General features: G+C 35.2%; 1 protein-coding gene across 1 annotated transcript in view; it reads right to left on the reverse strand.

Annotated features, from left to right (window-relative positions):
• Positions 1–23,367, reverse strand: part of gk5 (glycerol kinase 5) — a 143,868-nt gene that overhangs the window by 28,339 nt on the left and 92,162 nt on the right. Inside the window, exons 11-15 of the mRNA XM_051922915.1 lie at positions 16,312–16,416; positions 10,318–10,412; positions 5,640–5,743; positions 3,008–3,067; positions 2,643–2,776 (exon numbers count right to left, since the gene is read on the reverse strand). Coding sequence (XP_051778875.1) covers positions 2,643–2,776; positions 3,008–3,067; positions 5,640–5,743; positions 10,318–10,412; positions 16,312–16,416 — 498 coding nt within the window. The remainder of the gene's footprint in view (positions 1–2,642; positions 2,777–3,007; positions 3,068–5,639; positions 5,744–10,317; positions 10,413–16,311; positions 16,417–23,367) is intronic.

Raw genomic sequence — 23,367 nt, forward strand, 5'->3', positions numbered from 1 at the left:
GATTGTCACAGCTCCATTTATGACCATCCATTACACTGCTCTCCAGTCAAATTAAGGAAACACAATCCATCATGACTGGGATGCCAGTCTCTCCATTATAGGTGATATGCTGTGCTTTATTTCCAACAAACCCAGATAATTACATGCTGGTCTCATCTGCTCAAAGGACATTATTTAAGGTAGTGAGTATGCTAGGCTGGTAACATCAATGCGACAAAAGCGTGTCAAGAAACTCTACTGAGGCTCCGTTACACGAATGGCAACAAACCTTTATAATGCATCAATATCACTGCCACTGCTCTTTTTATCTTTAGCCATGTCTGAAGTTTTTCTGTCTTTTGAGTTGTTTGAGAAGGGGTTTATCATTTGTAATAATATAATATAATATTTATGTATTTATTGCACCTCTGTAAAAAGCCAAACTCCCCTGAGGACAAATAAAGTGCTATCAATCAAACATGTGTATGTATAAACTGTATGTATGACATCTGGTAAGTTCCCTGCAATGTAACTTTGTAAACCATATTATTTCTGGAGTATACTCCATGGTAGCCTTCCATAAAACAATACATTGCTCATTCTGTTTCTGGCTGCAGAAACATGAACAGTAACATTTACCAAATGCACTGTGATCGAAAGAAGCAATAATGAAGACTTCATTATTATACTGTATATTCAAACTGGCCATACTGAACTGTGAATTAGAAAAAAAAATCAATAAAATAAGAACTTTAACAAAGTTAAATGGACTGATGAAATAACTGCTACAAAGACTGCAGATATTCAATGCAAGTATTTCTGAATTGTTAAAAACTAGCTGCAATAAAGATAAGCTATACTGATGTTTTTTCAAACAAGCTATACTAAAAAAGATCTGTTCGCTCAAACTCTGAATCTAAAATTGATTTAAACTCAATCTTTATTGATCTGAATCTTTATGTTTTCATTAAATAATTCTGCAATTTGAACATGACATTGGTTTTGAGATTATCAATCATTTATGTTATCATTTTTAATTACACACTCAGCATTAAAGGAACGCATCATCATTATCATCTCTATCCTTACATAACTATCTTTCAATAAACTTTTCAAATACATTTATTACTTTCGGTTTTATTGTATTTTATTAATTTGGCTTTATTGCAATAGTGAGCACATATGTGAATAGAAGGAGTACAATGTGGTTGGGCCAACATATAGTGATAAGCGTACATAATGTGGGTGATTTCCATAGTCCCACAGGGGTTAGTGTCTGAGACGGGATGTCTTCAATAGGTGGTAGATTGGTGAGCAATCACCTGCTTTGATAAGTGGCATAGGTGTTGAGTGATGCTCAGGTCTGAAGACAGCAGTGTAATCTGCTCATGCCAAGCTAGTTTGCCTCTTTTCTTGAAGCAGCTGTCATTGTGTGAGTGAAACCACACGTGTGGGTGCTTACAGCATCCATTCTGAAGTCTTAAAAAAAAAAACCTAACCCTAACTGAAGATCATACCGGGATTAAATACTTTCTTATAATGTTAAACACTTAATGCAGTCTAGTCAATTTAACACATTTAATTTAGATGACATGTCCCTTACAATTCCCATTTCACCAAATCATTTAGATTGTGCAAATAGAGAAAACATATTAGAATATTGCTTTTCTCTAATAACTTTTGTTTCCCCAAGTTCTACTTTCTCATGTATTTATTATTTCCTGAAATCATTTTTATTATTTAACAGAGTCAAGCACTCTAAAGACAAAAAATGATGTATATATAGTAATCTTTCTTTATAATTCTTTTGAAGGGTCTTCTCGTCAAACAAATATTAAACATATGTGGTATGTCATTAACAATTTTTGTTTGCTTGTATAATTTAGCTGCATTGTCTCAACTTGTCCCAAATTGTAGTACAATACTGTATACATTAACCCAATAAACATTTCCATGCTGCTATTAAGAATATACAATAGCATAAAATTTCAATGGCAGCTTAAGCACTAAATGAAGTATATACATTAAGTAATTATGTGAACGGTGGGCGGCACGGTGGCGCAGTGGGTAGCGCTGCTGCCTCGCAGTTGGGAGACCTGGGGACCCGGGTTCGCTTCCCGGGTCCTCCCTGCGTGGAGTTTGCATGTTCTCCCCGTGTCTGCGTGGGTTTCCTCCGGGCGCTCCGGTTTCCTCCCACAGTCCAAAGACATGCAGGTTAGGTGGATTGGCTATTCTAAATTGGCCCTAGTGTGTGCTTGGTGTGTGGGTGTGTTTGTGTGTGTCCTGCGGTGGGTTGGCACCCTGCCCGGGATTGGTTCCTGCCTTGTGCCCTGTGTTGGCTGGGATTGGCTCCAGCAGACCCCCGTGACCCTGTGTTTGGGTTCAGCGGGTTGGAAAATGGATGGATGGATGAACGGTGTAGTGAATGTCAAGTGTAGAAACAGCTAAATCAACTTCCACACTGAACAAATGATCCAAGTGACATCCAAATGAAACTATACGGTATAAAAACTACCACCTTAAAAAGGAATATTGAAATGTTTACAGAAGGAAATAAATGTTGTATTATCAGCTTTACAAAAACATAAAATACACCACCATCATTGATAATCATAACTGACCACTTTTTATTAAGTAGTCATCTACATATTTTGAAGACTTACCTGTTCCTAATCCTGCAATGAATGCTGCACCAAGGCTAGACATTTCAACATGTTTTGGCCGGTCAATTTTCTCGTTTAGCAATTCTGATGTGAGCTGCATCACAAAGTTATTACTGCAAACTCCTCCATCAGCCCTAATAAATGAAATATAATCAGAAATTTACTCAGTTGTTCTAGCAGTATTACATATTAATCTCCAAAATGGTCTAAATTAATGAGATACCAGTAAAGTATATAAACTTTGTGTGTATAAATAAAAAACTCATTCCATCTATTTTCTAACTTGCTTAATCAATTGTCCATGGACAGTTGCAGACCACACTTGTGTACTGAACCAATCTGGGCCAGTTAACTGGTAAACATACCTGATGTTGTTCACTGGAATGCAGGTTTCTCTGACCATGGTGTCATAAAGTTGTTTATTTCTTTTTTTCCACGAAATTGCCCCAAAACATTGGAAGAAACAAAAGTATTAGATCATTCATCATTCTTTTGACAAATACTGCTTGATCATTTAGTTTGAGAGGAGATAGGAGATGACTGTAAAAGACACTTACGTTTTCTTGGCTCTTTTTATTTCTACTTTGTGATCACTCTATAATTAACTGTCATCCAGCTGAGGCTTTGTCAGACTGCTGGTTTTCATCTAGCTTCAGGACCATCTGTGGTGCTAGGCTTTTAAGCTTCTGTCTAAATTGCAAATTCTATTTAAATCTGTACTTTCTAATCAATCATATGTTCTATATCTAAGTCACCTGGAAGATAGGCATTTGCCAGATAAAATAATAAAAAGACACAAAAAAGTAGGAGTGATTTTATATTTTACTCTTAGCCTCCTTAGTATAAAATTTACCCATGGAAAGGCAAGTCAACAAACTGAATTTTTTTCAACAAGAAAAAATGTCATTATTTGTAACAGAAACATGTAAATATCAAAGTGTCAACATAAATAACGTAGGAAAGGTAGGTCTGGTGTCAACCACTGTACTGACAAAGATGTAGTGTACATTTTTTGAAACAGTGACCAATGCACAGCTAATGCTGAAGTCAGGACTGTGGAGGCATGTTTCTTTGTATACTTTTATTATAATTTGTTTTTTTGTTGCACGTGCACGAGAGAGTAGAATGTCAATGCCAGAACTGCATTGATTGACATGCCTCTTGTGTTATTGTAGGCTACCACAGCACATGGCTCAGTGACTTCCCTGTTTCTCCTGACAAATGACAGTTGCTACATTGTGAACAGTGCATAAGGGGCTAACGTCTTTCTTATCCTTCTACTTGATTGCAATTATTTTGTCACACAAATCCTTGTACAACGGTGAACCATCAGGTAACTGAATTCAACAGGCATGTGATGCTTGTTCGGAGGTACAGTGCCATATGCATCAGTTTCACTATCTATGTCAGCATCTAATAACAAATTTATAACTGGCATTATTACTATTACTGCTTGATTCAAGTAACGATTCAGTTTCAGTTTGCTCTAAAACTGTTTTAAAAGCTTGTTGTTTATAAGCCACTGTTTTTGATTGAAGGCTCTTATTAATATTGATGTTACCTAATAGTGGCAAAACACATAGAAATATTCATGATTTTTTTACAGCATATTATTTTATCAACTGTATGACAGAAGAATACTTATTTGAACATAACACTGTAAAGTAGATCATTAAAGTCACCCCAAGTCTGATTTGGGCTTGACTATAATTACATGGAATTCTGAGCCTGGTTAACGGCAAGGGTGTTAATGAATGACACTATATATATTTAATTAACTGTGTATTATTTTCTTATATAAGTGCTACATTTTTTTTTTTTGTAAATTCAAAGACTTAACAATATTTCAATATTAATTAGGCTGCCAAGCCAAGATAATGGTGTATAGATAATTTCTCTCATTCGAAAACAGAAAATAAGCCTTCCCTATAGAACACTGTACCTCTTGCACCATAATTGTACCTTTGGTATAGAGGGTCCGCGGCTCTGAAAGAATGGCATTTTTTTTTTAAAAAGTCCATTGGCCTTGTCAGTCTCTGTGGGCACACTCGCACAACCACGGGGAGTTAATGAGGTAGTTGGGACAAGATCATTCTCAATCGCTTCATTGGCTTCCTGCGGTGCGTGATTGAGACACTGCACCCACACAGCCGTACGGGCCGGTACAAGAGATCGGGAGAGAAAAAAAAAAAAAAACACAGAGAGAGAGACAGAAACAAGGTGGTAGGTTAAAGAGAGAAGAAGGCAGGGGGCATTAAGTACTGGTGTGGAAGCAAGCAAGCGAGAGCAGACTCGCTGGATAGCAGGCTGCTGGAAGGGCAGCCCCTTAAGGAGGAGTATTTGACACTCGGTGGGGGCAGTAGAAAGATGTCACTCCAGCTGAGCATTTATGAGGAGGTGGAGTGGCTGGGAGTATGGACGGCTCACCGTGTAAGGCCGAGAAGGCAGTGGGAGTCGAGAAGGCTTGGACGGGAGAGCCCCAGCGTGAGGGCCTTGGTCGTTGGGCCCCGAGTCTCGAAACAGAGGGATGAGCTGTACATAGCCAGGGGACAGAAGGCTACTGGACCAGTAGAAGAGTCAGCTGCACCTGCAGAAACAGTAACTCCCCTGTTGCAGGGCCCATATGTGAGAAGCAGGGGAGCCGCCAGTCAAAAGGAGAAGCCACCAGGTTTTTAAAAAGGACAGCTTCTAGCCAATATTTTAACCTTGAATTAAAGGATTTATTTATTATGGATTTTAACCTCCACTTTGGTTTTTATGGATTTCATGAAGCACTGCACTATGAACAGTGTTTTGGTTTTGTTTTTTATAAAAGCACTTGGACACTTTCATACCATCCCCTTGTTACAAGTGTGATTTGTCCTCATCTGCCAGGTCATCCGGGTACATTAGCGATGGTGATGGGTTCAAGAGGGAGCATGGAGCAGGACCCACACTGTCACATCATGGTATGATTACATGCTGCATAAATTACTTAAACCTAAGAAAAAAAAATACCTGAAAGCTATCGATTCCAAGATTGCTCGAACAAGGTGATTTTTTGTTGTTGATGGTTTCAAGCCCATAAATGAAGCACAAGCACGAGGATCATTCAAGGGAGCCTGAAATACAAAGGGAATACAGTATATATATAATAACAGATTTACATTTTTATTTTGTGCAGTACTTGGCATCAATAGAATTTAACTATGGATTCTACTATAATTAAAATATAATTACTGGCTTACTTTCTATTTGGGATGCTATGAAGCTATTTACTTTTTTCTGCTTCTAAGAGTACTTTCAGATTGTTACAGGAGTTCTGAAAGTGATTTCTTCATGCGTCACTTTAATGAACACAGTTCAGCTTGCATGTAATCTCATTATTTTCATTTAAGGCTGCTGTATATTAGATTATTTTGAGTAACAACACCTGTGCTTTATTAGAAAAGTGTGTAGGAAGTATTTTTGGGACATGGCATAGGTATGCAAGGTTGCTACCCACAGTGGGTTTAGTCAGTGAAATTTTAGTTTGTGGCCAAAATTATTCCCATGGAGAATTTATATAGCGACTGTGCCAGCACTTTATTCAACCATGGGCAGCGCTGGGTACTACTTCTAATCAAATATAACAATTGACTAAATGCTGGGTTAGTGGCACACACATATAAAAGTGCCCTCTGGAACTAAGTTCAAATGCTCTCTGGTTTCCCTCTCCCTCAAGAATCCATGATGATAGTCATAAAACATATTGTATTAAACAAAATGTGTAATTTGAGAGTCGGGGAAAACTTTTTGTGATTATGGAAATACTAACAATTATTGACTAGGCATCCTACAAAAAGCTGTTAGGAAACTGTCTATGCATAGCCAAAAGACAAAAAGAAAGTTGAAAATTGTAGTTTTAACAAACAACCTTCTGTCTTTTTAACCATCTATTTTACAGAGTAAAATTAATATCCTCTTACATGTTTCTCCTAACTTGTTCTCTCTTAATAGGAAAATTCAGCACAAAGCACAAAATTCCAAACTACTCTGGAGAGGAGAAGAAGAGTATCTAATTAAAGCATAACTTATTTTTTCTGTTTAGAAAGAAAAAGACAAAAACCTCACGCATACACACAGAAGGCAGGACAGCTAACCACTAGCTCTCCCTTTTGTACTTTTGGCAAAAGAGCTTGGTTTTATATTTAAGCAGTTAAAGTATTTCCAATGACAAGTTGCTTTTCCATTCTCAGCTGCAAATGACACCAGTTATACCTATGAAAATACTGAAGAGTGACAACAGCGTGTTTGTAACAGCATACAAACACAAATGCAAAAGAGTATTTATACATATGATCACAATGTCTACATAAAATGTCTGTGGTCTACTTGCCACTATGCAAGAGTCGGTACATAAAAACATGAATAATATATTATGATAATAGGCTAAAAAGTATAAGATGAAAATGACAAACACATGAGTGTATGTACAGTAATCCCTTGCTATATCACGCTTCGACTTTCGCGGCTTCACTCTATCGCGGATTTTATATGTAAGCATATTTAAATATATATCGCGGATTTTTTGCTGGTTCGCGGATTTCTGCGGATAATGGGTCTTTTAATTTCTTGTACATGCTTCCTCAGTTGGTTTGCCCAGTTCATTTCATACAAGGGACGCTATTGGCAGATGGCTGAGAAGCTACCCAACTTACTTTTCTCTCTCTCTCTCTCTCTTGCTCCGAAATTCTCTGCTCCTGACGGAGGGGGTGTGAGCAGGGGGGCTGTTCGCACACCTAGACGATACGGACGCTTGTCTAAAAATGCTGAAAGATTACCTTCACGTTGCTCCCTTCTGTGCAGCTGCTTCGTGAAGCGACATGCTGCACGGTGCTTCGCATACTTAAAAGCTCGAAGGGCACGTATTGATTTTTGCTTGTTTGTTTTTCTCTGTCTCTGACATTCTCTGCTCCTGACGCGCACTCCTTTGAAGAGCAAGATATGTTTGCATTCTTTTAATTGTGAGACGGAACTGTCATCTCTGTCTTGTCATGGAGCACAGTTTAAACTTTTGAAAAAGAGACAAATGTTTGTTTGCAGTGTTTGAATAAAGCTCCTGTCTCTCTACAACCTCCTGTGTTTCTGTGCAAATCTGTGACCCAAGCATGACAATATAAAAATAACCATATAAACATATGGTTTCTACTTCGTGGATTTTCACCTTTCGCGGGGAGTTCTGGAACGCAACCCCCGCGATCGAGGAGGGATTACTGTATACCGATATTAGACAACCAAGGCAATATTCTACCCTTTCAAAAGCATGACAGTACTCTAATCAACACACCATGGGCAACCCTGTCACCCCAGGATAACAACAAATCAGTGGATATTGATTAGCTTGTGGGAGTGTTAGAATTGAGTTTATAAAGAATGATATAGTCATCATGGACTACATGATTTATCTGACTGTGTGAATGAACTTAAATTATTTGCGGACATATTCTGATCAATAACTGAAAAATAAAAATGCTACTTAAATTTAGTACTAAAATTAAAAAATTCAGGCACTATTCTAACAGTGCCAGATGAATTAAAGAATACCAGTATGCAGAGGAGACATCAGCTGGTTAATGGAGAAAACTATTTATTTGACAAGTCAAATTCAAATTTCAAATGCCAGCATTGCTTTCATTTTCCTTTTTTTTTTTTTAAAAAAAAAAAAAACATTTTCTCCATCTTTAAGGCTACCTTTCTGAAATCTGGCAAATGGTAATTATTTCCAAATTCCTGTAAAAAAGGCATCTTTTGTGTTGTTTTCAATGTGCTTATATAAATGCTCAGACTTATTTATGTATAAGCTTGTACATCAATCTTTACTGACCTTACCTGTAGTAATCACTCTTAACCGGAGACTGCATCCCATTTGTTTCTGTACTTTTCAAATACGTTGTATGTGCTTTCATTACATTCATCATAAATTAGTTGTTATACTAAAGAACGTTAATTTGGCTTGAAGAAATAAAAACCAACCTAACATCACAAATTTAGCATTTGAGGATTCATTTTCTGAAACAAAGTGTGCCGTTTCAGCAGCTCCACTAACTGCAAGCGTTCACAACTATGTGCTTCTGTCAGTACAGCACATGTAACATTATTAGATTTACCCACATGAATGTCTGGTCAGTGTGGAGGTACTGAAACACTAACCTTGCCAACTTTAGAAAAAACCTCCTTGTAGGCTGTTGTCAGTTTTTATGATTGTCTGTCAGTCTCTAATGTTTTTGTCAACTCCTTCTTACAGAACCTCTTCAAATTATATTCTGGTTTAAGTCCCCACCATCACATTTCTATGGGATTATGATTCTGACTCTGACTCAGCTATTCCTTAACCCCCAGCCCCTAAATTCTTTCTTTTCAGCCATTCTTAAATGACTCATGCATTTTGACATTGATTGGGGCAAGACTTGCCTGTAATTTCCTTGTTGTTACTTTGTGTTCTTGGAAATGTCACATAGCATCTTTCAGTAAGCTCTTGGTTTAAATTTGCTAGGATGATGTGAACTAGATAAAGAAAATTTCATATTTGTGGCAATCTAATCTGTAGATGATTTATCACAAATCATAGTAGCCTATTATATAACAAAACAGTAAAGTCTGTGTGTCGCTTTGAGCAATTAGATTGGTCAGTCTGGATTTGGCGACGTGATTAAAGTAAAAGTACAAGTGTTAGACACATGAGGAGGAGAAACAGTATGGAGGCATGCGGAGAATCATCTTCAAAGACCGCAAGTTTTAAAACAGACAGCATCTGAGAAGTAGGCTTTACTGGAACGTGCCTGAGAGAGGAAGACTAGTGAAGACACATTCACATATATGCGAAAACTGAGGAAAGCAGCTAAAAGTGCACATAAGGCAAAAGATAGAATAATTTAAAAATATTTGCTATTACCCATCTTTGACAGATAGTGTAGCTAGTTGGCTATAAATTGCTTTAAAACCTTTGCCAGACTCACAGGCATCAGCAATTTGAGCTTGGCATGATATAAACACACAACTCAATTTATTAGAGTAACAAACTGTACAATAGTGGTTTCTAATATATGTATAAGGTAAGACTCTCCAATTCACTCTTTAATAATGTTCTAATTATTTTCACCTGTGTCTGACTCTAACTTTAATCATTTGATGCAATGATAAACAGAATTAGTAAAATAACATTTCTGTTGTTTTAAATAGCACAGATGAGTGCCAAAATGTGTCTTTTTTAAAAGCACAGCACCAACAAAAAAAACTCCAAAGAGCATACTTAGTTTTTATCAGTACAAACAATGTTCATCATTATGATTTTTATGATATACATTTATTATTGATGTTTAAAATAAAAACATATTTTCAGATTACACATGCCCTAAATGTAAAACCCAAACAAGATGCGTTTTTCCATGTGGATTACAAACACCCTAGTTTTGATTTACATAGAATATGTGAAAAAAGAATTCATACACGAAATTTGTTTTTGTGCTCTCCTCTTGCACAGCCAGAAACTCTGAAATGTACAACATTTTTGTGCAATGCACAGGCTGAAAGGCCTAAATGAGATTTCAAGTTACCCATTAAATCTTGGTATGCTCACTGTTTTTCCTTCTTCTCACTGCCCAAATAGTAAATATATTGCTTTGTTACTTTTTTTTTATGTTTTAGATCAGCTTACCTGCAAACCACTGAAAGATGGAACAAAACAGACTCCTTCACTATCAGACACATTATTTGCCATTGCTTCGGTTTCTGCTGCATCTGAAAAAAGACCTGCAAAGTAAAAAAAATGACATAATGAAAAGTTACACACATTTATTTTATTTGTGGATTTATTTTTCACATGCTGTTAAGATGTAGGAGCCAGTTACATGATTAAGGAGTTTATCATAAACTGCAACATCCAAGAAAAACAATTCTAAATATAACAACTTTCCACTTGCTTTTTTACATGCTTTTTATCAGCAAAATTCTTCCATGACTTTTCCATAGCCTCTAACCAATTATCTATGACTTAATTTTTGCACTATTGTAAATACAGTTGCCCTTACAACTGCTGCAAAAAACAACACAGAAGTGACAGGTTTGTGGGATTTAAAACAGTGTCAGTTAAATAATTATAATCTTTAGGCTCCTGCTTTGCAAATCTTCCTCTTGCTCAACTCTTGCACCCCCGATTCCACTAAGGGGCTAATGATTTGTAAGTACTGGCTACAACTGTGGACTACAACTTAAGAAAGACTTGAACAGTGTAAGGTCAAACATGATTTATTAAACTCTCTTGGGGGTGCAGGGGGAGAGAACCACACACACACACAATAAATATAAAAAGTTGTTAAAACTTACTAGAAAAACACTTTTACTTGACATTATTCTTTAATCTCAACAATATGTTAATTCCTAGAAAATTAACATTTCTCAATGGTTAGCCAAAGTGGGCAGGTCAACTGTTATACGACTTTTCTCATTCACTGTATGCTTCTCGTCATAAACACAAACTACTTTCTGTACGAATAACATCCTGAAAAACTGAATGTGGAAAATTGAATATTAATACTGTTCTTTGTGAATCAGATCAGTCTCATTGATTACTGCTTTATTTAATTTAATTTCTGCATAATTTGCTTGTTAGAATCCATCAAATATGCCCTTTTTTGCAGTTTAACAGAGACAGTTTGCTTGTAGTTTCTGCTTTGACAGCATAATCATCTGCAGCATGCATAAATGATTTTACATAAGACTTCACCCTGTGCTCTCTTTCTTTTCAACTTGTCAAGCTCATCCATGAGACTCTTCCTTCAAGTTAATCCTTTGTCCTTCCGTCAGTCTTCTCTGTTCATCACTGTACACATGGCACATCTGCCTACCTCTTGCCACTGACACAAGAAGCTCTTTTGTAATCCGGACATTGCATACTCCCCCAATAGCCCTGACGGGTTAATGAAGATTGTTTGTGCAACCATCGAATGCTACGTCAGATTCTACATTACAATCTCCTCTTTCACACAGAACCCCCTGCTCCACTCTTGCTTATCCAAGAATATAGCCTCAACCTTATGAACTCTGCTTTGGTACCCTATAGTTCCATTCAAGATAGAATCTAACTTTTCTGATTTGAGATATATTTCACAGGAGTTTGTTGTGCTCACTGCAAAATCACAAAATTCCCTGATTATCTTCAGCACATCATCACAACTGCCTCATCCTCTTGATTTGCTGTGACAAACTTTTGCTGGACACTCTTCATTTTCTGAGCACACTGCTTCTTATTTTTGACAATCTGTGTTGGTTCAAGACACTGCATATTCCCGACAGATAGGAGGTTTACTGGTGCCTTTATTCATGTTTAATTGTCTGTCATATAATCTTATTAAATCTAGGGCCTGAATTTTATTTGTGTCAGATGGGGGGATTTTAGCATAGGGCTTATTAAAGAATATGATCTTTATGGAATGATTTATCCCACCATGTGCATGTAATAAATATATATACTGCTTAAAATGAATATTAAAATTCAAATATTATTATGGTGAATAGCAATATTATTCAGGATACAGGAGGCGAAAGCATTCTCTTTCACATAACAGACACATCTTTTATCCAGCAGTGTTGACAGAATTTAAGCACAAATGGGTTGCAACCTGTGATTTTAACAAAGTCTTCTCTGCATGCAGGTCTGTCTTTGACCAGCCAGTAAAGGTTGAAAATGGCATTGTCCAATTTCTATCTGCTCAATCTATATTTATCGCGAAATGCATTGTTGGGAATATGAAGTCCACATGATCCTAAGAGGATCAATGTCTTGTTCACATCACACAAACACTCTGGCTGTAACAAGTCAAACACTTTCCAGTTAATGCTGGGGCCATCCAAAGATAACTGGACAATATTTTTTAGTCCAACCTCTGCTTTGGTGTTTTTATTTGGCAGTTTTTATTTCTTCATAATGTCCCAAGCTGTTGTATGTCTCCATAAACACCACACCTACATACCTAGTTTTCACTTCTCTGCCATTCCAAATACTCATGCGTATATCTATTTGAGTGATTAAGGGTCCATCAAAATGTAGGACATACCCAGCTTGCGGAGATACTTCTCCGACAATCAATGATTTACAATATGGAGCAATATCAAATGTAATAAAATGTGTACATTTTATTTCACTACATGAAAATTTAGCTGGGATTTTGCTGTCAGTGAATACTGTATTAAACAGCTGTCTGAGACTGGTGCATGATTTGTAACAACAGTGTGAATCAATTACTTTTATAGCCCACAAATATTCAGCAGATAGAAATCCAACAGTGAAATTCTATGTTTGCCTGGCTAGTTTATTGCATAAGGGAATTGTATTAGCCCAGTGGTTCTCAATCTGTGGGTCGGGCCCCCCTAGGGGGGATCGAAGTAACAAAAAGGGGGGGCGCGAAGATGTGAAAAAAAGAAAACAAAAATTGAAAATATGAAAAATATATCTATTGAAACCAAAACAAATTAACTTAAACTATATTCTGATACTAGAAAAATACAGAGTTAGATAAATGTTGATAAAAGTTAAGTAGGTATAATAAAATATGCATCTATGATATATCATTAATTAAAAAAGAACAAATTGGTATTAGTGGGCTCCTTTCAAAAAAAATGTTAGGGGGGCACAATTAAAACCGTTTTGAAAACTCGGGTCACAAATAGTTAAAGGTTGAGAAATGCAGTATTAGCCTTTGCTTTGCTAACTAAAGAGGAGGTGAACAAGGTGTCAATTCTGACAGTTTTTCTTGCAGCCTTCTCATTGTATATTTTTTGCCTTTTGAGTGACTTGGTAGCACAGCTTCACCCATATTATTCACACCAAATATATTCATGCATATTTACATTTTGTACATCCTGTGTCACCTTTATGCAGCCATAGTTTTTATTTTTCATTTGTTAATCAGAGCTGACCAAACACTCATCTACCCAGCATTTTGGCATATGCTTTACGGGTCACTCACTACGCAATTGTCACAAGATCTCATAACATTAATAAACTCTGGTCAAGATTTTGCTAATTTACAAAATTACGCAACATAGACCTTATCTCCTGTATATTAAAAAAAATCCATGACTTTTCCAAAATGTAATGGTTACTTGATCATTTTTCATAGCTTTTCCAAGTCTAGTAAAACAAATTTCATTTTTCATAATTTTCCAAAATTTCCATGACCACAAGAACCCTGTGTCTAGCTGACCTGTGGCTTCTTTCTGACATGATGCTTCATGGCAACTCTTTGCTTCTGAAAGTCAGGATAAATATCTTTTAGCAAGAGATAAGTTAATACTTATTTTAAATACCACTTTCAACACTTTACAAATACAGTACAGCATTCAGTGCATACTGAATAATTCATAAAGACAACAATGGTGAAGCCTGAAACAGATTAAACACAGTCACTTTTGCTTGGTGTTAGTAGATGTACATGTGTACCCTATAATGGGCTTGTACCTTAACATGAGTTGTTTCTTGTCTTGTGGTCAGTGCTACTGTGATAAGGTTCACTTCATGCACACACCCACACTCAGAAGATGCCCAATTTAGAACACAAAAAACCTAACCTATGTCTTTGGGATATACAAGAAAAAAATGGAGTATCCAGAGAAAAACTCACAAACACTGGGAAAACAAAAAAACAGTTACCATGGCAAGATTCAAGCCAAGGACTATGCCACTGTGTTGCTCTGTTATCTTTAGTTATTTTAAACTTGCCTTTCTACTTTCTAGACTTGATCAGTGGATTACTCAGGTGAATGTTCAAAGCCAAAAAGTGCACCAACCATGAAGTAATTTCAGGTGCAGTGCTCACCTTTATCCAGATCTGCAAATGTTTCTCCCCATGTAAAGTATGCCCAAGAGTTAACATCTGTAGCATTATTATATTACTACTTCAGGATATCAGTAATGCAAAAGTAAACTGTACCAACGTCCAAATTTACATTTTTAAGACATTTTTTCAGCTGAAACAAATGGTAATAATGTAGATGTAGTTTGCAACACATACTGTACATTCATAAATTCTACAATTTAAAAATATTTTGCTGAGGAGCCTGTTCTTTTCACAGGGTTTTTAAGGCTCTTTTTTAAACAGTTTAAATGAAGTAGCCACCAACAATTTCTACTGTAGGCCTTTGAATGCAATAACCCTGAAGTGGCTTTACCACAATAACTGGCTACATATCCAATAATCTTCGAAACTATATTACTGACTTATTAAACTGAAGACAAGTGAATTCCATCCATTTTCAAACCCTCATCTTTCAGGGGTGCCAGAACCAATACTGACGACACCAGACACAGGACAGGAATCAATTCTTGACAAGTTACCAGTTTATCTCAGAACATGCCATAAGAAACACCAAAATATATTCATAATATGTCATTTTAGAGTCACCAATTAACCTGGGTGTCTTTAAAATTTGGAGAAAAACTGGAATACAAGCATGAATTCATGGAAAAACACAAAGACTGGGCAAGCTTTGCATAATATGGTCTGAGGATGGCTTTAAACCCAGTTTATAGGCATTGTGAGGTAGTAGTCCTAATCTCTCCTGGACACTGTTACCTGAATAGCCAATGACTGCATGTTATTTGATAATGTACTATATTTCTTATTTTGTCTTTTTCACTGTTAATGAAATAATCGGCATTATAAATGATTCTAGTCACACTACCCATAATCTAGTGCAGTAACAGTACATGGTGAGTCAGTGTAAAATTAAACAAGACAGAAGGTAAAGTACTTGGACTTCACCATAATGACCATTAACAAAAACAGTTTCTTTCCACCAAAAAGTAAACTGAATCCTTTTTGTTACTATATTTGTCCATTTAAGTGGAATGAAATATTTAAGCAGTGCCTATACTGTTGCATAATGCCTGCAATTTCATATGCTTGTGTCTGCCCTAGTTCATGCACTAACCACCTTATACAGATTAAAAGAAGCCAAACCAGAAATAGGTGTTGCAGGGATGAAGAAGAAATAAAAAAAAAAAGCTATGCCGTCTCATAATAAAGAATAGGCTGACAGCACTAGCTGCTCCTGTAAATGATACGCAAATGAGATGGCAGACTAAAACATTCTATAATGTTGCTTAGTGGCAGAGAGGGTTCTGAATATGTTTAAGTATTGCATGGTAAAGCAAGCCACAGTTCTTATAGATTCGAAGGGCAGTTTTGCCTTCAAATGAGATTTTATTTTAAATCAAGTGATATTCACTATAAGGCACAGTTAATATATATATATATATATATATATATATATATATATATATATATATATATATATATATATACACACACACATACACATATATACATACACACACACATATACACATACTGTATATACATACACACACATATACATATTGTATATACATACACACACACACATATATACATATTGTATATACATACACACACACACATATATACATATATGTATATATACGATGATTGTTCCATAGTATACAACAATGCATTCAATTAAAAGGTTAATTATCTAGTTTACTCTTTCATACAAGGCATTATGAAATTCCTTAATTTTTAAAAGTGTACTAGGCATCTGCAACTCAAAATGCTGTAGACATAAAAACCTCTCCATAAGCAGTAATTGTGCTATACAATTACAATTTACTTACTTAGTTCTTGTGCCCATTTAACTGCTGTGCCAGTATCAGCTGAATTGCCCTCAGCTAGGTAGACCAGTTCTTGTCCAATTTTCCACCCAATGACTGGATATAATCCTAGACAAATTACACCATAGCAAAATAATTTACCAGCAACAGCACGATTCAAGTGTTAAACACAAAGTAGTTGTATGGTGAACTTAAAAAAAAATTAGGCTCCACACTTCCCATGTGCATATAATTTACCATTTAGAAAGATTCTATGCCGTTTAAAGCCATCTTTTAAAATTTGTATTTCTATTATAGAAATTTCAATTTTTCAGTTCCAATTGACTGAACAGCTAACATCTCTCCAGTACAATTTGTCAGTAACCTGAACAGCATTTATAAATTATTCCAACAATGTTAAAGAAAAGGCTCTATTCACTAGTTTATATAAGCAATATCTGAGTCAATTCAGTAAACAAACATTCTTCATAATTATTCATTTTACTTTAAACAGCAATGACACCATACCTGAAATAGTAAAAATCACTTTAAAAGTGTTTTTGCTAAACTTAAGGTACTTTTTTACTTTTAAATTGAATTTTTGATTGTACTTTTTGTTTTTAATTATTTTTTTTTATCATTTTTTCAATTTTAGTTTTGTTTAGGTGTAGTTTTTCAGCAATTAAGAAATAAGTTCAGCAATTTAACTCGAAGTTACTTCTTCACAAACATAGTATACATGCAGATGCCACGCAAAATTATGTTCTAAAATTAAACTTTTTTAAAATAAATTTTAAAAAATATATAGGCAGTCCTGGATCTTATTGGCACAATTCTCCAACAAAAAATAAAAGCATAAAAACTTACCAAAAACATACATTTTTCAGGCAAAGAAAGTATCGAGCATTGATCCATGTCTTGGGTTTACACATATATCATAAAATAGCTTATACAGATCATATTCCAAAAAAAGAAAGAAAAAAAAAAAAAATATTGAGAGATTCAGCCATTTTAAAGAAGACTGGATGTGTCCTCTATACCTAAGTATTTGTTTTCTTCTGACACATCCTTTCACCTTTTTAGGATTGTGGTTTCCTCTAATGTGTACAGGTGTACCTGTGAAAAATGTGAATTGTTGGGCAATGAAGACAAATGACTCTATTGCAGGGAGTGGGAAATGCTGCCTTTACCACTGGAAAACCTAGATGTGTCAGGGAGCCAAGACTACTTGGTTACATGACCCTTTTGCCTGTGTAACTGATGAGGATGAATTTTCTGCCATAATGAACCCTGCAATTCTGAGCACATTCTTTCACTTTCCAAAGCTGAACTGAAAAAAAGTAATCAAAGCTGGAAAGAACAAATGGGCAGCTTTCCTCAGAGTAAGTTTATTTGTTGATCTCTTATTTTTCTTTAGCAGTAGACTGGTTGCTTAGCATTGAATCGTTAAAGATCCAAGTAACTGTAGATAGAGACTACATACTTTCCAGTGTGGATGTGGGGTATGTTGAAAGATGTTTATGTTACAAGTAGATTTAACTGAATATATTCTGATGTAATACAATGCTCAAGGTGTACATTTTATTAAAGCAATTTTTTAAGACAGTACAGGCTTGTTGCTGGTCCTGAAGTGGGCAATGAAAGGTGAAGTTCTTGGCCAAAACCAAAGAAATATGTTTAGTCAAGCTGTATTGTCTCCACTGTCTGCGCAAAATACTCTCCACCAACTGGTGTGTATATTGCATACAAAGATGTACAAGAGGTTTTCACATTGCTCGGAAAAGATAACTACTGTAGATGTAAATGGGTCTTCCTGAACTCATAAAATATTGAATAGTTATTATCATTTTTTGTTTATCCACCTTAATAAATGGTTAAGTGTCTGTCCTGTTGCTATGTCTTTGTCATTCCAACAGATGGCACATCACAAACATTAACATTGCTTTTATGAGTTCCATAGCAAATGGTATATAAAAGAGACATAAGCATTGCATGATGCCTGAATTGTGAACACTGATAATTGTAAATACTGTATAGCAAATCCTACAATATATATCAATGATGTATTATCTTGCCACTGCAGTAACATGAGACTTACTGATTCATTCATTTCTTAAACGGTGTAATTGAATACAGGGTCAGGAGCCATGTTCCCTATAATTTCTTTTTCTTTTTTTTTTTTCTTTCTACTCAGCTGTTCTGAAGTGCTGTGTAAAACTGATGTGGTTGGAATGATTTGTGCCTTTCCTGTTAGCGCTGGTTGAAAATCAGGAAATTACCTAAGAAGGGCACTAGCCTATCGCAAGGCCAACTCCCACTCATGCCAATTTGGAATTACCAATTTACATTAGCTGCATGCCTTTGTAAAAGAGGGAGAAAATATAACTCTGACTTGGGGAGGATATGCAGACTTCACAAGGACAAGCAGGAATGAAGTACAAACCCAGGACGCTAAATCCACAAAGCAGTACACCTTACAATGGTATATGCACGTTGCAATACATAAGATCTATGCACCTATTCAGTATGCACCTTGCAAGTAAACATATTCATTGCAAATAGTGCAGTTACTCACCTGGAAAACGTTTGGACCTGCAGTAGGCTTCTACAATGGACGATCAGGTAAATGTTTGTTGTGCTTCTTTGGCTGTAAATAGTCATCCACAGAAAAATGAAAGCCACACACTCTCTGGTGTGAATTTTCATAGGTCTTCTATTCGGCTGTTCACATTCAGACATTACTTTAAGGTATCGTGATTACCATATGGAATTTGTAAATGCTGTGTTTGTCATTTAATTTTCACATCCTGGAATTTGAGCATTTCTGAACCATTTTTCTTGAAAGATAAAATCACACTAAACTAACTTTTTGTGCCACGGGGTTTATATCGTGGTGATTTACAGTAATTCCATATTTATGAGAAAATTCCATCCATGAAGGCCACTGCTATCACATAACTGAATAGGAAACACTTGATAAAAATAGTACTAGGAATATGTGATAAAAAGGATTATTTCCAGATCCATTTTTTGTCACAAACATGCAAAAAAAACATGGAAGGTATGTTTTCTTTTATTGAAACTTAAACAGGACATATTTAATAAACTTTTATGCTCTTATTTTTCACTGGGACACCGTGCCCCATAGAATCCACTATAAAACACCAGGACTGGCTATGTATTTTTAAAACTTGATAGAAAGCGCATACATTTAAAACACAATTTGCATGGCAAAGCCATATATACACACACACACACACATATATATATATATATATATATATATATATATATATATATATATATATATATATATATATATATATATATATATATACACACACACATATACATACATATACATATATATATAGATATATATATATAGATATATATATATATATATATATATATATATATATATATATATATATACACAAATACATACATATACATATACACACATATACATATACATATATACACATATACATATATACACATATACATATATATATATATATATATATATATATATATATATATATATACATACACATATATAGTGTTTGTGAAGAAATACCTGAATTAAAAAACACTGAGATTATCCATTAACTTTTAGTTTTTCTCACATTTTATTAATTTTGTTTTACCCACTAAAAATTTCCCCACAGTCACTATTTTGCAAGTCTAAAAACATAGTATTCTTTATAGTTGTCAAATAGTATATTCTTACTGAACCTGTCAACTTAACACATACCTGTGACAAAACTCAATTTTCTCATGATAATGTAATAGTTCAAGGTTTCTAATATAATTGAAAATGCAGGAATTAAATAGATAGTATGCTCTAATGTCCATTGTTAGTTTAATCCTCAATAAGTTAGCAAATGGTCATTTAAATTACAAAAATGCTTTCACTTTTTTTTTTGAGATTCCCTTTGCAAGCAGTAAGATCACTGCATGCATATACTCTTAATTTTATATTTATTATTGATATTTCCTAATGCGGACTATATGTCATCTACTCATCTGCAAACTTTGAATGTATATTTTTTCAAGGAATTCTTAGTTTGATTGTTTTTGAAATACTGTTGAAGTCACTAGCTGAACTGTGTTAATAACATGAATTACAAATACAGATTAAAAAGTTTTTCCATGTATGCAGTAAATTTCTATAAGTATCTGTTACAGCAACATGTCAGATAATTCACTTAAGAAAAAATATGCAAAATCTGGAGAGCTCCCTGTAGGCCTAAATGTGATGAATATAATTTAATAACAGCACATGTAACAATAAACAGATTTTGGCACTAGGGCTGACTGATTTGGGCAAAATATCTAGTTGTGATTTTCCTGACAGATATTGCAATTTGATTTGCTATATAATTGTTTAAAGTCAAGCTTCAGTTCAATATTCACTATGTAATAGATTTAAAACATGATGGGAGCATTACCATATTGGATACCGTCAAAATATTAACTTTTTATATTCTAATGCAAGGATGACATATTTACTGTATTACATTTTTTTTAATTGACGCAGAACAATCAAAGAAAGAATAAATATCACAAAAGCTGTGACTTGTGGCTCGGGAGCAGCATCTTAATACTGCATAATCTATAATCAACAGAACATTATTTACTGATATCCAGCAGTATAATTATCAAAAAAGTGATCACTAAATATAACAGAAATATAATCTACAGTAAATGTTATATAAAATATTTAAATATTGCACATTAGAAAAAAACATTTTTTGCAGATAACTAGTATTTAACTTCACAAAGGCTGCCACTACAGGATATAGTGCAGAACAACTAAAACCTTAAAATTAATCCAAATAACAGAAGCCTTACATAATGCTTAATTCCCTGACATCTCTGCTTCTTCTCAACACTCACTCATTTCCCCTAGCACTATACAGTCTCTCTGATGGTGAAATTGTGTCTGGTATGCACAGGAATTTGCAAGCCAATTTGCTCAGCATCAAAAAGTGCCATCAAAATCCCAAGCAGCTGCACACTATACAAGGGAAGCATCCATCTTATCCCTCACACTTAACTCTTCCTAAAGATGTTTCCTATATGCTCACAAAAATTGTTTTCCCCTCGGTTCAATCACAACCCTGCTTCCCATTCCTCACAGCTGTCTATGCAGAAGCAAGACATGTCATAATACACCAATTGGTCACTAAAAAGTGGACCCAAGCAACATTGTCATAAGCACTTCATACTTTGCAGTCTCACCAGCAAGTAAAAAATATTTATGTAGCGAGGCGCAATGCCAATGTGTGTGCCTTGTAAGGATTTAGGCCCCTTTTCACGTGGCTGCTTTTATGGCTTGCTGTTCTGACAAGGATTAAGACAAACAATGGCCAGTCTGTTAGCAAGACTGAGACAGTGTGAGAACAGTGAACAAAGTAAAACAGCAGGCAAATAGAAGGCAGACTTATTTCATTATTTTGGTGGTGTCAGCTACACAGTGGTCAGCAGCAGGGTACATTTAGTATCACAAAATTAAAAAAAAAAAAAAAGGTTGATCCATTAGGGCTACAACGATTAGTCGATGTAATCTACGATGTCGACTACAAAAAAATCACTGACGCAGATTTTTTATTGTCGACGCGTCATAAACAGAACCTTCAATAGAGGCCCCAGTCACAAAGAACCACATTGGTTTTTGTAACTAAAATGCACTACATTAACGTCTGGGGGCAGTATCGTTTGTTATTGTTTGTCAAGACTGCACACAGTCCTACCAATGAAGAACGACGTCTGAGAAGAAGAAGAAGGTAGAGGAAAATAAACATGGTTGCAATGGCGAGTTGGATAGAGGAGGGGGAAGGAGACAGAAAAAAATTGAGACAGAAACTTTCTAAAGTGTGGGAGCACTTCACCGAAAAAGAAAAAAAGTTGAATGCACATTATGCAAAGCGGAGCTTTCTTTTCACGGCAGCACCACCGCGATGCATGAGCATCTGAAACCCAAGCATCCTGGAGCTGTGATGCCACCATCTCTTGAGAGGTAAGTTTTAGCGAGTAAACTTAGTGTCATGTGTTAATGTTGATGTTTGTACTATAATGTGTATATCAAGGTTTCGACAATGATAGTTAAGTGAATATAATAATTTCAGTTATGTTTGCTAACGTGTTTGGAGCTATAGTAAACGAGTGAATAGGAGTAGCTGAGCTGTCCTAGTTTTTTTTTCTTCTTTTTTCATGTAATATTTGAGTTCATATGAATAGTAAACCATCTCTAACTAACGTTAGATAACTTGTGTTTTGGAGCATATCAGTAATTAGCTTCTTACATATTTTAGTCTGTTATTTTTTATTTTGGCATAATATAGAACATGATATGATAAACTACAACAAACTAACATGATTAAAACAAAATGTATAAGTGTAAAGTTGACTCGATGATAGCACTAATTGTAAGTAAGGCAGTTATTTATTTTCCCTGAGTGGCATGAATAAATATCCATAGCTGGCTACTGCGCTCTGAGCCAAACACTAAGAAATTCAAGATTTTTTTTAAATTTCCACCTGTGTTTACACTGCTTTGATAGCTAGATATTACTACATAATATAAAAACAATAACAAAAATAACATTATTATTTTAGGACATGAAAAGGAGGAATTTTCAACAAATGTATGTAGCCTTTTGATATGCATTGCATATATCATAGTACACTTTCATTTCTGCTTATTTCCCAATACACAGTCACAGAGTTGAGACATTTAGTGTCTACCATGGCAGTTTTAGGCACAAGGCAGGAACAAGCCTATCAAAGGACACACTCAAGTACACGACTTTAACCCGTCTTAATGAGTTGTGGTCAATCTAACATGAACTTCCTTAGGATGTGTGACACAGAGTCTCAGGAAAAATATTCCACTACTTAAAACAACCAAACCTTAAATTCTACTCTTGAGCTTGTATTCAGGGAGCCCCTAGTACCTTAATGACCAAGGGCCTTAAATTATTTTTTAAAACTTTATAGATAAATTTAAAAAGTGTTACTTATCTAAGCATTACAGTTGAAAGCAGTGTAATCTTTAAACACTGTATTAAA

Source organism: Erpetoichthys calabaricus, chromosome 2 (assembly GCF_900747795.2).
Source record: "Erpetoichthys calabaricus chromosome 2, fErpCal1.3, whole genome shotgun sequence".
In the NCBI taxonomy this organism is placed as follows: Eukaryota; Metazoa; Chordata; class Cladistia; order Polypteriformes; family Polypteridae; genus Erpetoichthys; species Erpetoichthys calabaricus.